The sequence below is a fragment of the Taudactylus pleione genome, unplaced genomic scaffold (assembly GCF_031769625.1).
Source record: "Taudactylus pleione unplaced genomic scaffold, aTauple2 ptg000205l, whole genome shotgun sequence".
Lineage (NCBI taxonomy): Eukaryota > Metazoa > Chordata > Amphibia > Anura > Myobatrachidae > Taudactylus > Taudactylus pleione.
Window position 1 is genome coordinate 3,999,684 of NW_028284607.1, and position 15,829 is coordinate 4,015,512.

A 15,829-nucleotide genomic window follows, 5' to 3' on the forward strand; every position below is an offset into this window, starting at 1 on the left:
TCCCGGCTTGTATTGCTCACCAGCCGATAAAGATAGTTTGTAAACTATCTTTATCGTTGTGGTGAGAAATACAAGCCGGGAAAAGGAGTTACTTTGTATATACAGTATATAGCCAATAATATCACTGCAACATTATAACTTATGATCGCGGCATAGGAGGTGACACGCAGGAATAGACGGACATCTGCTGCCTGCTGAGTGAGGTGAGGTGGATTTACCACAATTGATAAACACCCCAAGCACTGAGGTCAAGAAGCCGCTAGATACGGCAAGGAGCAGAGCCGCGAGCCAACATATGAGTTGCACGCTGACAAGGTGGATGCACTTTGGATCACGTAAGCCTTCAAACTACATCAAGAGAAGGACACAGGTTATAACCTTCTTATTGCATGCATGCATGTTGCTCCTTTTCTCCACTATTGGACTATAATCACCATTCACCATACCGATATCCCCAAAAAACATATGGGGTATAATCTTTTTTCTGTGTAATATGGAATCGCAATATTAATTGTGACGAATGCTGGAACTATACACACTGGACCATATGTGTATATTTGTTTTTACACAATATTTTCTGGACTAAGAAAAACGTTCTAACTAAATTTTATGAAACGTTAATATCTGTGGTTCTCAGCACAACTTGCTGGATATTTTGTCTTGATGGTGTTTTATAACAACGTAAGCAATCCCTGATGTGCGTTTAACATCCCAAAGGCATTTATTCACACCAATGAAAATATCAATGGTTTTAACTTCTTTAGCAATATTGTTTTTTATTTGAACATTTGTCATTACTGCACTCTAACTACTTATTGATACATTCACGGTCTACATTTTTTCATTTGTCATTGTAATTTATGTTTTTTAAATTTATATATTTTTATACATACCATCTTTTTTAATTTTTTTTAATTTTATCTCTGTGTATTATGTTTTATTAAATTTATTTACATTTTTGATGAGCGCCTATATATTTTTGTTCTTATATTGTTTTGTATTTTATGGGAATCCAGCAAATTTCCCATCAATATAAAGGCTGCTGTCATAAATGTGTCTATAACACAATTTGATTTTGTGTAAGGTCTTCACACCCTCTTTAGAAGTTAACGCCCTTACTTGTCGGTCTTTCTTTGGCTGCCTAAGCTTGCCTAGTGGAAGCGCCGGCCCTGCCCACAGTGAATGCTATGCACTGCTCGATGTTAATAATTCATATAATACTTGTGATTGAATCCTTGTTTTCCTTATTGCACTGTAACACTAAATTTCTTTGTCTCTTTCTCCATGATCCAACAGATTTACTTCTACTCATATGACGTATTTCGTGCTGCTGGCTTCCCTGAGGACAGGATTGCGTATGTTTCTTTGGGAGTCGGGAGTTTTGAATTTCTTTCTTCCATAGTCTGTGTAAGTTTCTAACTGAAATCCACTTACTGTAAGCATCGCCATTTCATCAGTCTGTGTATGCTGACCTGTACGTACTGCTCCCCAGACTGCAGGGGCTGCCACCAGAAATTGTGGGGCCCAGTACTAATAAAATATTGAGCCCCCCCCCTGGGGAAGAGCATAGTGCAGGGAAGGCTGAACCTTATTTGGGGGGGGGGGGGCAGGTTAGGAAAGGCTGGAGAAGGGGGAGGCACATGGGAGGGAGGGCTGAGGCACAGGGCAGGGGAGGCTGTCTGGACTTGGGGGGCGGACGCGCAGTGAAAGGCTGGCTGCATTAGGAGGACCTATGTACTTACTTCAGCTGGTCCGGAGAGAGCGGGGGCCCAGGTTGCAGGGCCGCAGCAGTGCAGATATGCACTGGCAGCCAGCAAGAAAGCGTCGGTGGCATTTCAAATAATGCACTGGCTGCGAACCAATCACAGCTCGCAGACCAGCAGCCAATCAGGAGCGGCCACTGCTGATTGGCTGCTCGCGGACCGACAGCCAATCAGGGGCGGCCGCTGCTGATTGGCTGCTCGCGGGACAACCAATCAGGAACGGCCGCTCCTGATTGGTTGTCGTTCTGCGAGCTCTATTTGGCTTGCGGCTGGCAACTTATTTGGAATGCTGCCAGTGCCTGCGCCGCGTCTTCTCCAATAATGCTGACCACCAGGCCCCCTCTCTCTCCGGGTCCGGGACTACAGGCCCAGCAGTCCCCCCCTGATGGCGGCCCCGCAGACTGCACTATTATTATTATTATCTTTTATTTATTAGGAACCACAAAGTGTCTTCATCGCCCATAGGCAAATTCCAGTTGTACAGAATTTTAAAGATCTCAATCTGTGGATCTTTCAAAATGTGTTAATCAGAGGCAGGGTCAGCAACAGGTCTACTTGCACCCTGTGCGAGAATTTTTGGAGCGTCCTCCACCAATCCAAGTGTGTTCATAATGAATACTATCAAACAAATTAAATATTCCCCACACCCCTGGAAAAAAACACACATTGCTCCCCCCAGGGAAAAAAACACACACACATTGCTCCCCCCAGGGAAAAAAACACACACATTGGCCCAACACAGGAATAAAAAACATATGGACCCCCAAAGGAAAAAAACATATTAGTCCTACAAAAGACTTAGGGGTCTATTTACTAAGCAGTGTTAGGAAACAGAGTGAAGTGATAAGAAAGTGATAATGTGCCAGCCAGTCAGCTCCCAACTGTCATTTTTCAAACACAGTCTGTGAGATGACAGTTGGGAGCTGATTGGCTGGCACCTTATCACTTTTCACTCTGTCTCCTAACACTGCTTAGTAAATAGACCCCTTATATACTTATCTCGTATGAGTTCCTGCAGTGTTGAGCTGCCTCACTCATCACGGATCTGATGACAGCGGGACAGACTACTTGTGAGGACTGCAGGTGCATTTGTCCTAAAAAGTCCCCTTGATGAGAGTAACATATGGGGGGAACAGAAGTTCCTTCAGGGCTGCCTGTACTGTGCCACTGCTCGCCTCCCATTCCCACTTGCCCTCAATGCACTGCGCAGCTGCGTAACATCCATGACGTCACGCAGCACATCAAAGATGGTCACAGCCAGGCCGCGTCTGAGCTGGGAAATTAGCCCAGTGCAGCCCGGGCCAAAAGTTCAGCGGCCGCATTGCGCCCCCTATGGGATAGTGCCCCCATGCAGCCGCTCTCTCTAGAAGCATTGTGGTGGGGGCCCCTTTAAAATGTTGCTAATAGATGCCTACAAAGTTCTGGCTATGCCCCTGCATTAGGATTTGGACTGTCAACTGGATCATTTGAGATTTTCCACAGATTTTCCCACTTCAGCAGCATTTCATAGCAAATTTCCATTGCGCGTAATTCTCTGAGCATCTCGTAATTTTGCAAAGCTCATGTTGACTGCTGCCTTGTGCATTTTCTGTGTTCTTGATTCAAATGCAGGAGTTTTATGTATTCTTTACACTTTGGGGAGCCTGGGACCATATCCTATTAATTTGACCTATTGGTGGTACCTGGGTGGTTACAATAGGTGTCAGTGGGTGTAAAATGGAGGTTAGTTCACACAAAAAGTCCTTAACCAGTCTTGCAGGTTTATTGGTAACAGCGGTAGCACACAGGGTAGAACAGCTGTACTACAGGAGAACAGCGTTGTAAACTACTGATGCTAATATGGTAATATAAGTAATAGTTGTGCACAGTACTGTGGCACTGTAACACAGCGGCGTGTCCCGGGTCATGCTTGTGCAGTGACGTCATCCAACCTGGGGTCACTGCTACAGAGAGAAGGAGACAGTGCAGTAGGGCACTCCCCTCTAACAGATGCAGCATGTGATGATTCACATCATCAAACTCCCAGTTGCCCGCCTCAAAAGGGATGTGTTCCAGGAGCCTGTTCTACCCTCTCTCTACCATATACAGTAAGGGGCTGATTCAGAGTTGAACATAAGTCTTCCGCAATTACACTTACACTGTGAACACAGAACTAATTGGGATACTTGACCATATGCTGAGTTGTAACTTTACATGAGACTGGACAACCCCTATGCATATGCTTGTTCACATAGCCATAATCATTATCAGCACACACTTGCACCAGCCGCACAACTGGTGTAAGAGATATGTTTCATGTCAAGTGGATTTCTGCTTATGTACAACACAGGAAAGTCCACAATTCTGTCTACACAATCTCAACGTGTCCTCACTACATGCAAACAGTCACCCTTTTGCTGTCCAGTTATGTCCAAAAAGTGACTGAGATGCGTACAACTCGGAATCTGCAATAGAAGTGTACACTCAGCTGTGGAGCATGTGCAGTGTTAGAAATCACAAGATCCATCCACAAAAAGGTCTTGGCTACAATTAGGGCAAGACTGGGATTAAATAACAACCCTGGCAACTAATGCACATTGCACACAGGCCCATCTGCAATGGGCTCAATGCACAATATTGCTGGACACCATAGCCAGCTCCAGTCCCCACATTCACTGCCTGCCAATCTCAGCTCCAGTCCCCACATTCACTGCCTGCCAATCCCAGCTCCAGACCTTACATTCACAGCCTGCCAATCCCAGCTCCAGTCCCCACATTCACTGCCTGCCAATCTCAATGGTAAACGATGCATCTTACAAGATGCTTCGGTTACCTATTTAACAGCATGATGGATCGCAGATCTTATGGTTTTTCCATAAGATCTACGATGCCGATGTACAACGGCAGGGACATGCTTCGCCGTCGTACAGCATGCCAAACCACACACGATGTGCACGATTGATCGTTGCGATCGATCAAAATCGTGCACATCGTCTAAAAAATCTTACCGTGTATAGGCCGCCTTACATTCACTGCCTGCCAATCCCAGCTCCAGACCTTGCAATCACTGCCTGCCAATCCCAGCTCCAGAACTTACATTCACTGCCTGTCAATCCCAGCTCCAGACCTTGCAATCACTGCCTGCCAATCCCAGCTCCAGACCTTGCAATCACTGCCTGCCAATCCCAGCTCCAGACCTTACAATCACTGCCTGCCAATCCCAGCTTTAGACCCTACACTTACTGTCTGCCAATCCCAGCTCCAGTCTGCTACACATTCATTGCCTGTCATTCTCAGTTCAAGAGGAGGAAGCTAATTTGTGGGCTGAAGCAATGTTACATACAACCAATGATTCACAGTAATGTAGGCTGATTTCTCTTAAATGTTGTTGTTTCATCCCACAAACTCCCTGCGTTTTAAAATAATTAAATGGGAGCCTTATTCATGGTAACTGGCTCCCATTAAATCAGGCTCCCGCAGAGACCGCATTGTATATGGCCAATTTGCCTTTGTAGTAATTCAGTGGAAGCCTCTTTGTTAGTAGGAAATTAAACTTGATTCAATGATTAACATTCATTTACTTCCACTGGTACTTACTAATCATACATGTACATTTTAGTAGATGAAGGTATGTGGGAATATTTATAAGAGTTCAGTAAGGCGCATTGGTAAAAACAATATGATTGGGTCCTACAGCATTCCCCTGTATTTATTCCTAAAAAAGTTTTCTGCCATATTGATTGTATTCTATCTTCCTTTGTGTGGAGGTATGAGAGACCTCGGATTGCTCTCTGTACCCTATGCCAGGGGCGGATTGGGATGGAAAACCAGCCCGGGAAATATTTGGACGCAGCCCTTTTGGGGGGCGGGCTCTATTGAGAGGGCGGGGTCTGCTATGGGAATAGGATACTCCCACTTTATAGGGCCTGATTCTAAATTGGACGCAGCTGTGGCTACTGCTAATCCCTTGCATGGTGCACAGCCGGTACACACTAAACGATATGTCATCCGATCCGAACTCTGGTCCTGATTCAAAGGGGGGCTCGCTATTTGCGAGCGCTCGCTCTGAATCAGGGCAGATGTTTTAAAAAAATCACAGTTGTCACACTTGGTGACTTGGTTGATGGCTGGTAATGATACCACTCTGGCGGGATTTCTCAGTGATCAACTGGATAGTGTAATGGGGCCTATACAACAGCAATGATTTGCAGATCATTTACAGGAAAGACAGAGCTGCCAATCTTGAAAGTCTCATAATTTTACTAGTAATGGTCATCAAATAGCTGATTGTTACCAAACACTAGCAAATTACAGCCCTGATTGGTCGGTGAAATTCAATTCAACATGTTGGACAACCTGATTTACTGATTCCGATCACTGTTTGGTCAAACTTGATGTACCCCATACATTGCCAATTTGCCCCACAATCATCTGCAAAAGGTGGAATGGCCTCGATCTATTACAGATGTATGGGGGCCTTAAGACTGAAATGTAATTAAAAAAAGTACTGTTTGCAGTAATGATGATGGATCAATAAAACAATCAGTTTCTGATTGCAGACTACTACTGTAACTTAAAAAAAATATATTTAGAAAAAGGTAAAACGGAAAAATATTATGTTTTTGTGTTTATAGAGTTTACTTATTGAACGTTTTGGAAGGAAGATTCTGATTTTGGGAGGATATAGCCTTATGGCTTTGACTCTAGGACTTCTAACAGTGACACTCTCCATGCAGGTACAGCAGTTTTGCTTATATAATTGGTACTTTTGCGTTATTCAAAAATCTTCAGAGTGGCATTATACAGAGTTTTGTATTTATTAAGTAATCAATACATTCCAAACATTTGTTTGCCGTAAAGGAGAACACTCATACATACACGAAAAATCATACATTTTGTCAATAAACACTAATCATCTCAACGAGATGTAGTTAAATTGCCGGCCGTTGAAATACCGACACCGAAATCCCGCTGCCCAGCAAAATGCCAAAGCCAATATCCCAAAGGAAATCAGGATACCAGTGTTGGCAGTGGCACCCCGAACAGCGGTATCCCGCTGTTCCAGACCCTGGCAAGTTTCACGGTTTTCCTGGGGATGGGGGGTTAAGTTTAGGCACCCCCAGGTGGAGATTAAGGTTAGGCACCCCCTGGGGAGGCTTAGGGATAGGCTACAGGGAGGTATCGTTAGTGTTAGGCACCCCCGGGGGGAGGTTACAGATAGGCACCCCCCCCGGGAGGGTTAGGTTTAGGGTGCATTAAGGGGGGTTAAGGTTAGGCACCACCAGGGGGAGGTTAGGCACTAGGGGGGGGGGGAGGAAGGGTTTATGCACCAAGGAGGGAGAGTTAGGGTTAGGGGGGGTGGGAGGGGTAGGGATAGTATACTTAGAAGCCCAAACATCCCATCTTCAGTGTTTGGGCTTCTGGGGGCGGGATTTCATACCCATTCCATCTCAACGTGTAGAACCAGGAGTAACTAACCAACCATGGGGAGTAACTATTCAGTCTGTACTCACATTTATAGTAGAGATGAGCAGTTTGGTTTCACTGAAAAAAGAATACACCCCTCCTTTGGGGTTGAACTGAGTCCCTGTTTAGAATAATTTTGGAGTAGAGCAGAATTCTGCCTTGGCTCTTTTCGCAAGTTCGGATATCGGATCTCAAAAATGGATCTTGCGGGTTTTCGATTGTGTGTAAGTCCCTCCCTCGGTATTTCAGGTGCCATTTTACACAGGAGAGTGTATGGAGAGGGTGTGGGCTGTAGTTCATGCTGCATTACTACATACTAGTCACCGTTAGAGAGATTTGTATGTAGTTGGAGTGGGTGGGAAGCATGTAAAAGACTGCGGCATCTTTGTTACTGTGTATGTTTGTCAGACATTAGCTAGCACATGCTATCCAGTGCAGACAGGCTCTTGTGTATGTTTGTCAGACATTAGCTAGCACATGCTATCCAGTGAAGACAGGCTCTTGTGTATGTTTGTTAAAAGTGAACTTGAAGTGAGCTGCACTTACTTACAGGTGTTTTCATAGATGTGCTATATTCTTTTATACTGCCATGTGTTTGTGCCACTGCTCTGTCGCTTAGTTTAGCCTACCCGCTTGCTGCAGACTTTGGTCAATATTGGAAAAAACAATATTGTGAGCTGTGAGGTGGTCAAAATTGACTGGAAATGACTGGAAATTAATGCTATTGACGTAAACAATATTATAGGAACAAAAACACATGGCAGTAACTATGGTTGTGCGAGCGGTGCGACCGCACAGAGCGCTGCGCTCTGTGGACGGCACCGCCGCTCACCCACAGCTCCTGCATCTGGCTAGCATGGTGCCTGTAACGGTACCCTGCAGCCAGAATCTCTGCAGCTGTACCGCCTGGAACATCCTTAGGACACTCCAGACGTTCACAAAGCTGCCCTTACAGCACCCCAGAGCATCCTGAGGATACTCTGGCAATGCTGTAATCACCCGCTCCTGGGTGCAGGCCACTCCCCCTCCATGTGACATCATACGGAGGGGCGTGGCGTGCGCCAGGAGCAGTAGCTATGTCACTGCAAAAACAGGTCCAAATGACATCATTTTAGCTGTTTTTATCAATTTTAAAGAAATCCAAAACCGAAGCCAAAACTGAAACTGAACCAAAACTAGTGCAACCCATTGCAAGATAGGCATCACCATCTATGTACAGTGTAGTGGTACTTGTTAGCTATTTAAAATGTCTTTTTTTCTTGTGTTTAGGCTAAATTCTTCTGGATGCCATACTGCAGTGTCGCCCTTACGTTTACATTCATTTTCGTGTATGGGGCCGGGCCAGGTGACTATATCATATCTACTCATTAATTAACTATCACGGCAATGAGAAATTATTTATCGCCCGGATGTATTGATAATCACATCCAGGGACAGGATCTCCTATAGGGGCCTCTCACTTTACTTTCAGGTTCGGGACCTGGCTATGTTTGTCCACATGCGCAGTCATCAGACTACGTACTGTGGGCCTGATTCAGACCCGGACGGTATCTGCAGTCGGTTCGCAATTGCCGATGGTTGCTAATCTGCGCATGCGTATGCATCGCAGGGCACATGCGTGAACTACACTGTGCGATCACAGATGCCTCGCTCACCCAGAAAAACCAGCCCAGCAGAGTGAGTGACAGGAGAGGACGTTTGTGGGTGGTGACAGGGGCAGTCCAGTAAAAATGGGGGGTTGGAGATGCGAACGCAGGCCTGCCCGAGTGTTTCAACGCCGTTTTAGATGCGTGCATAATTAACAAGCAGCGTCATAGTACACGTCACCAGCCATTTTTTCCTCTGTTTTCCTCGCAATGCTTGCGGTACAAAAAAGCTACCACAAGCACTGCGTTCACATCCGATAGTGGTCGATGTACCAATGTTTTCATAAACTTCCAGGAGATGACGTGGGGCAGTGGGCGTCTCTGCATACGCTAAGGGGAGTCTGCATACACAAAGTGAACGCTCGTACAGGTACGATGGGCGTGCTTATGCCTTGGTGAGCGATCACTCCCCGCCGCATCACTTTCAAATATTTGCATACGCATCATGCGAGCGTAAGTTCATAGCGTCCGGCTCTGAATCAGGCCCTGTATGTGCAAGCAGCCATTGCCCGGTAAATTTTGCAAAGTGTAGACCATAGGCTACAATAACATAAAAAGCCATATTCTTATTGTGTTAGCTGCCGGGGCCAAGCCATACCTGCCTACCCTCCCGGTTTTCGCGGGAGGCTCCCGATTTTTCGGGTAACCCCCCGCACCCCCGGAAGGGTAGGCACTTCTCCTGCATTCTGCCCACTTCCTAATGAAGTGGGCAGAATGGGGAGAACTTCCGCGGCAATCGCCGGTCCCTGTGTACAGGACGGGGCTTAAAGACACAATTCTTCATGAATCGCATCATTTAGCCCCGCCCCTTATTTAAATATGCACCAATCGCGGCAATTTGCCACAGAGGGGACGGGGCTTAATGTCGTGAATCGTTTGGCCCCGCCCCCGTCGGGACCCAGCTGCTTCTCCTCCCTGGGTTCTCCCGGGGAGGAGATTTAAAAGGTAGGCAAGTATGGGCCAAGCTAATGAATGCAAAGGTACATTTGTCATTTCAGCATTGAAAACATGGGATCGTAGCAGTGCAACCCAGGTAGTACATAATATTTGTGATAATTAATATTTGTGGATGCCCCCTAAAAATGGGTGTTTTCGGGGGAAATACCACATATATATTTTTAGAAAAATGCCCCTTAATGTGAATTTAAAATGTTGATTACTTGACATTTTTTATGACCGAAAATGTCTTGCAGTATGTAAAGAAACCTTTTTAATTAAGTTTAATCTTTCTAGGTTTCATAATAATTATTCATTTCATCCACAGCTGGCGCCATAATATCTACCTGTATTGAAATCTTTACCCAGGCTCCTCGTGTTCCAGCCTTTGTTATCAGTGGAGGTTTCAGCTGGTTAGGACTGTGTATTCTGGGAATGTCTTTTCCATATATTGTGGTAAGTTCCAGTCTATTGTGCTAAGGGTCCGTTTCAGACCCGCTCGCTAGATGCATTTGCAAGCAGCCGTCAGCTGGCAAAATATGCCAATCCCGCGATTGCATGGCAAGGCATTAGCACGCCCACTATGTCTTGGCTTGCAATCGCGGTGTGTATTTAGACGCCCACCAGCCTGTCTTAGACGCCCACTTCCCCTTAGTAATACACATCATCTCAAGGAAGTGTATTCAACAATCGGTAACTGCTGACCATACCCTACCGCAAGCACTGCGAGTGCTTCAGTGTGTAATTCAGCCATGTAACGTGTATTATGACGCTGAGTCTTTATTATGCACACCTCTGAAACGGTGTTAAGATGCACAGACATGCCTGCGTTCGCACCACCACACCCCCGTTTCCAATCGACCAACCCCTGTCACCACCCACAAATGGCTCGTCATGTCACTCATTCTAGCGAGGCGTCTATGTACAAGGGACGATTGTTTCACAATCGCATGGACTGGTTCGCGCATGCGAACTGCGTCTTATACGCATACGCAAATTGCAAACCGCCAGGCTACGTGTGAACGCAGCCTAGCGAGCGGGTCTGAATCGGGCCCCAAGTTCCTAGACTACAGTGATGTGCCTTGTACTGTTTTTTCTACCGCATAGTTGCATTCATTGGGGGGGGTTCAATTATTTTGTAGGCAGCAAAAATTAATGTGCGCCCAGTGTTGCAATTCAATATTTCTGGGCACCCATTAATTATAGTCAACAAAACCCAATTAGACCGGGTTTAGCTGCATATCAGTATATAAAGTACAGTCTTGGAGAAGCAGCAGAATGTAAAATGAAGTTCAGATGGGATATATTGATGATTAAATGGAAAGAGATCTAAAATCAATGGTCTGTAACAATGGAACTCTGAGGCTCATTTAAAGCCTCCTCTCAGGTTTGTGAATCCCTTTGGTGTCTCCGGTCCATGGGTGTAGGATTGCACCATCACAGAACAGCAAAGGCCTATGCTGGTAAGGGGTCCCAGGAGAAAGTTGGAGTATAAAGTAAAGTGCTACTGAATCGCTCCACTGTAATCACTCAGATCCTTTTATTCAGGGTCACTGCAGCCGAGTTCTCGATATTATTGATCTGCACACGCTGGTAGCATGACAGCATTGTGGCCTGGGCCCATAACCTATTGGCAGACCCAGGCCCGTAACTAGGGCGGTGCGTCTGGCGCCACTGTACAGAGGGCCAGATTCGCTCTGAATAAGGGCGGGCGCTGTGTTTTTTAGGAGCGGGCTCCTGGCCGCTCGCATAGCTGTGTGTGACCACCCACAGCTATAGCGAGCGGCCATGATGATGGTCAAGACCATCGCGACCATCGGGCTTGCGACGAGACCCTTGTGGTAGGGTCTCGTGGCCGCAAGCCCCAGAGAGCTTCTGGCTCAAATAGAGCCAGAAGCTCTCCCACTGATATCACTGGTAATGTCAGTGGGGCCACCCACAAACGGCAGGCGTTCGCATGGGAACGCCTCTGTTTGTGAAGCCACCCCCCCGCCACACCTACAAAATGGGGCGAGCTGCCCCTTTTGTGAAGCCAGCCCCCGCCACACCTACAAAAATCGACAGCCGCCCCTTTTGTAGTGAGTCCCGGAGCGAGTGCTTTTTGCGCTCACTCTGGGGCTCGCGCACTGGGCCACCATCGACCCGGTTGCGAGCGCTCAGCACTTGCGACCGGGTCTGAATCAGGCCCAGAGTGCAAGATGCCTTGGGGGCGGAACCAGATGCCACCACAATGTTCATTTGCTGGGCTCCTGCTGCACAGTTGTTACTAGTTGTGCACCCGGCTCGTTACCCGGCTTTCCCCCTCTCCACCGTGCAGGAGCAGAGGTGCAGGGCACCTCGCCCCTTCATATTTATGAGTCATAGGCAGAGGCAGTCTGGGCACAGGGGCTCACTGTGTCTGGACCAGCCCTATTACATGCTGGCCCCTCCTCAGGGACCAGTCTCCTGCTTACATCGCTACAGATCCATCTGTCTCCTCTATGTTACTCTTTCTCCTCTTCTGTCTTCACTGTTTCCTGCTCTCCTCCTCTCATTCGCAGCCCCCCCAACACTGCTTCACACACACACCTGTTCCTCTCTCCTGGTTTCTCTCCCCTCACACAGCTCCAAACTACTCCGCCCATCTGAAACACCACCGTCAACACACACACACACACCCATTTGCGGCAACCCCAACCCCCCTCCTCCACACAGGTTACCCTTTCCTGCTCTCTCCCCTCAAAAAGCTTCAAACTCCCCCCCTCCATTCGCATCACCCCCTCTCCCACACAGGACCATCAATCAGTGAGTGACAGTGAAAGATTGGCGGCTAGCTGAGTGCTGTCACTGTGACTCACCTTATGGAAGGGGACATTACTGTGTGGCATAATGTGTAAGGGGCATTACTGTTTGGCATAATGTTGAAGGGACATTATTGTGTGGAATAATATGTAAGTGCCATTTCTGTATGAAATAATGTGTAAGGGGCATTACTGTGTGGCACAATGTATAAGGGACATTAGTGTGTGGCATAATGTGTGTGGGGCATTACTGTGTGGCATAATGTGTAAGGGCCATTACTGTGTGGCATAATGTGTAAGGGACACTTTTGTGTGGAATAATATGTAAGGGCCATTACTGTATGGAAAAATGTAAGGGGCATTACTGTGTGGCATAATGTATAAGGGGAATTACTACTGTGTCACATAATGTGTTAGGGGCATTACCGTGTGGAATAATGTGTAAGAGGCATTATTGTGTGGCATAATGTTTAAAGGGCATTACTGTGTGGTATAATATGTAATGGCCATTACTGTATGGAATAATGTGTAAGGGTCATTACTGTGTGGAATAATGTGTAAGGGCCATTATTGTGTGGCATAATTTGTAAGGGGCATTACTATGTGGCATAATTTGTAAGGGGCAATACTGTTGGCATAATGTGTATAAGGGGCTCTACTGTGTGGCATAATGTAAATAAGGAACATTACTGTGTGGTGTAATGTAAATAAGGTTGCACTACTGTATGGCATAACTTGAATTGTGGGTACTATTGTGGGGCAATGTCCCTTCCCTACAAGATCATGACCATTTTCGGGCTTGCGCTATCCCTATTTCAAATTTTTTTTGGGGGAGGGCACCAATGCTCTTTCTGGCATATGGCACCAAAATGTCTAGTTACAACTGGGCAGACTCTGCTGTTTTTATAGGTGGCAGTGATTTGTGACAGATGTCAGTGCACATGATAGATAACTTAACCAGGTATTTAGCTTATTAACCAGGTAGAAGAGGTTAACAAGATGGCACAAGGTCAATGCAGGCAGGTATGTACAATGGGTACACAGTGCACAAGTAATGGATGTACCAGACCCAGCCAGGAACGTATAAAGGAGCGCAGGCAGTGTGCAGAAAAATGGGAGCACACACTGTGTGTATACATACAGTGATGGCAGTGGAGTATGCACACACTAGCTCATATACAGGGGTATAGCGGCAGTGGTGCAGTGGAACTTGCAGGGTCACTGGCCTCTCTAATGCCATCTCTCACACTCCACTATGAAGACTGTCACTGGCACGTCCTTGGTGAAGAAATGCGTTATGGCCGCACATGAGCTGTCTGCTCTGTTACATTCTATATTATGTATATAATCAATAAACATGAATATACAAAGAAACCTAATAATTACTGTACATTCTTAAGTGATATTAACGGTCTTTTCTTTCTAACATGCTTTCCCTTTCTCCCCTTTCTATCTCACTCTCTCCTAGGGGCTTATTCATCATCGATAAATGGCCTGGTAACCATGCGGAAATGCTATATTTTAGTTACCGGGCCATTCATCATTAGAGGCCCCAAATGGACCACCTGATATTCAGTTTTCGGAGTTTGCTTGCGAGAACAAGCGCCATCTTGTTCTCGGATCCTTGTTCCTTCATATGGGAGAAAGTTCCGGGGATGCGAAGAGGGACCCCCCTACGGCCTCTCACTAACTCCCCGGCGGCTTTGCGCATGTGTGACCCCAGGTCACGCACGTGTAGCCGAACCGACGGGGAGGAGGTAAGTAACACAGCTACTTCTGTAGCTGCGATAGTAACCGAGGAAACTGCTGTTTTTCGGAGCAGCTGTCCCCGCACCAGAGCAATGATGAATTGCTCCGATGCAAAGTTTCCCCCGCTGACAGTTGGATACTTAAAGTATCCCTCGCAGCGAGATCAATACATAATCATCAGGGGCCATACGGCCTCTGATGATGAATAGGCCCCATATTCTCTATTTGTTCCCTGCTCTCTTGCACTTTGTCCCAGTCTACTTTTTACCGATTTATATTTTTCTTTATCTCTTCCAGGACAGTCTCCAGCACTACTGCTTCCTTCTGTTCATACTGGTTATTACCATTTCAGGAATTTCACTATTCTTTGTCCTACCTGAAACTAGAAATAAATCCATAGCAGAAATCTCACAGGAATTCAACAAGTTGAACTTCAGAAGGCAGCACTTAGAGGATAAGTCCACAATCCCGGAGGGTGTCCTGAGTACCAGGCTGTAAGGAGCACCTGGAAAAGCAAGACAACCATCCAGAAATGTGCCCTGAGCACTAATGCAAAGGATATAAGAATGTCTGAGCAGCACATAAAGCAGGGAACTAGAATGAGTGTTCCGATAACAAAGGTTGATGACAATCAGGATAGTGCCGTTATACAAGACTGTAAGCCTCAGACAACAGTATTGATCTTCTCATGGTGCAGCCAGGAGGATTAGCAGAAGAACACAATGGGCCCTATACTGAGTTGGATGCATTTTGGACTTAATTTACGCAAAAAAAATCCACCCCTAAAAATCAGTGACATGCGGTGAGCTCAACGGCTGGAGAGGCACAAATGGAGATGGGTCTGAGTGCTGGGAGTCTGTCTCACCCCCTACTCACTGTAACTCTCCCCTAACTACACTAAGCGTCAGTGTCCATTGATTCTCCTTCCTGAATCACTGTGCCTTCTCTTGCTGCTGCTGACTGAAGTCTGATCTCTAAACACTGCAGTGCACTTCCTGGTCACATGACACATCCAAGGTGTGCATCAGTGGTCAAGACACGCCCCCCATACTCAGAGGCATGCCTCTATTAGCTCTTTTTCTGTGCAGCTTACTGCCCGTGGTGTGGCCCCCATCCCCAGCTCTGCAAGCAGTGCCTGACTATAACTATAATGATAAATAAAGAAGATGTTTATAAGTTATAAATATCTTTGTATTATTCTAATCATTTTTATATCAAATCTCAGGAGTATTACAGGGAAGGCTCTGCCTACCCTGACTGCATGTCCCTGCTAAAAATACCATATCTACACCCACATGCTGAGTCACACATATTGCAAGATCCATCCAGCTGTACACCTGTAGTATATGAGGCAAGTTTTCACAGGCATACATCATAAGCAGAACAAAAGTTTTAGCAAACATTTGGTTTCATAGCAATAAATGGATTTTCTGTTTTGCGTCATATAATAAAGCAGATTTAATATTCCTTCTCACTATGGGCTCTATTTACTATAATCCGCATTCTGAAT

General features: G+C 46.2%; 1 protein-coding gene across 1 annotated transcript in view; it reads left to right on the forward strand.

Annotated features, from left to right (window-relative positions):
- Positions 1 to 14,833, forward strand: part of LOC148517975 (solute carrier family 2, facilitated glucose transporter member 11-like) — a 38,576-nt gene extending 23,743 nt beyond the window's left edge. The window contains exons 8-12 of the mRNA XM_088477955.1: positions 1,297 to 1,407; positions 6,377 to 6,478; positions 8,478 to 8,553; positions 10,119 to 10,246; positions 14,617 to 14,833. Coding sequence (XP_088334081.1) covers positions 1,297 to 1,407; positions 6,377 to 6,478; positions 8,478 to 8,553; positions 10,119 to 10,246; positions 14,617 to 14,817 — 618 coding nt within the window. The 3' untranslated portion in view covers positions 14,818 to 14,833. The remainder of the gene's footprint in view (positions 1 to 1,296; positions 1,408 to 6,376; positions 6,479 to 8,477; positions 8,554 to 10,118; positions 10,247 to 14,616) is intronic.
- Positions 14,834 to 15,829: the final 996 nt, after the last annotated feature.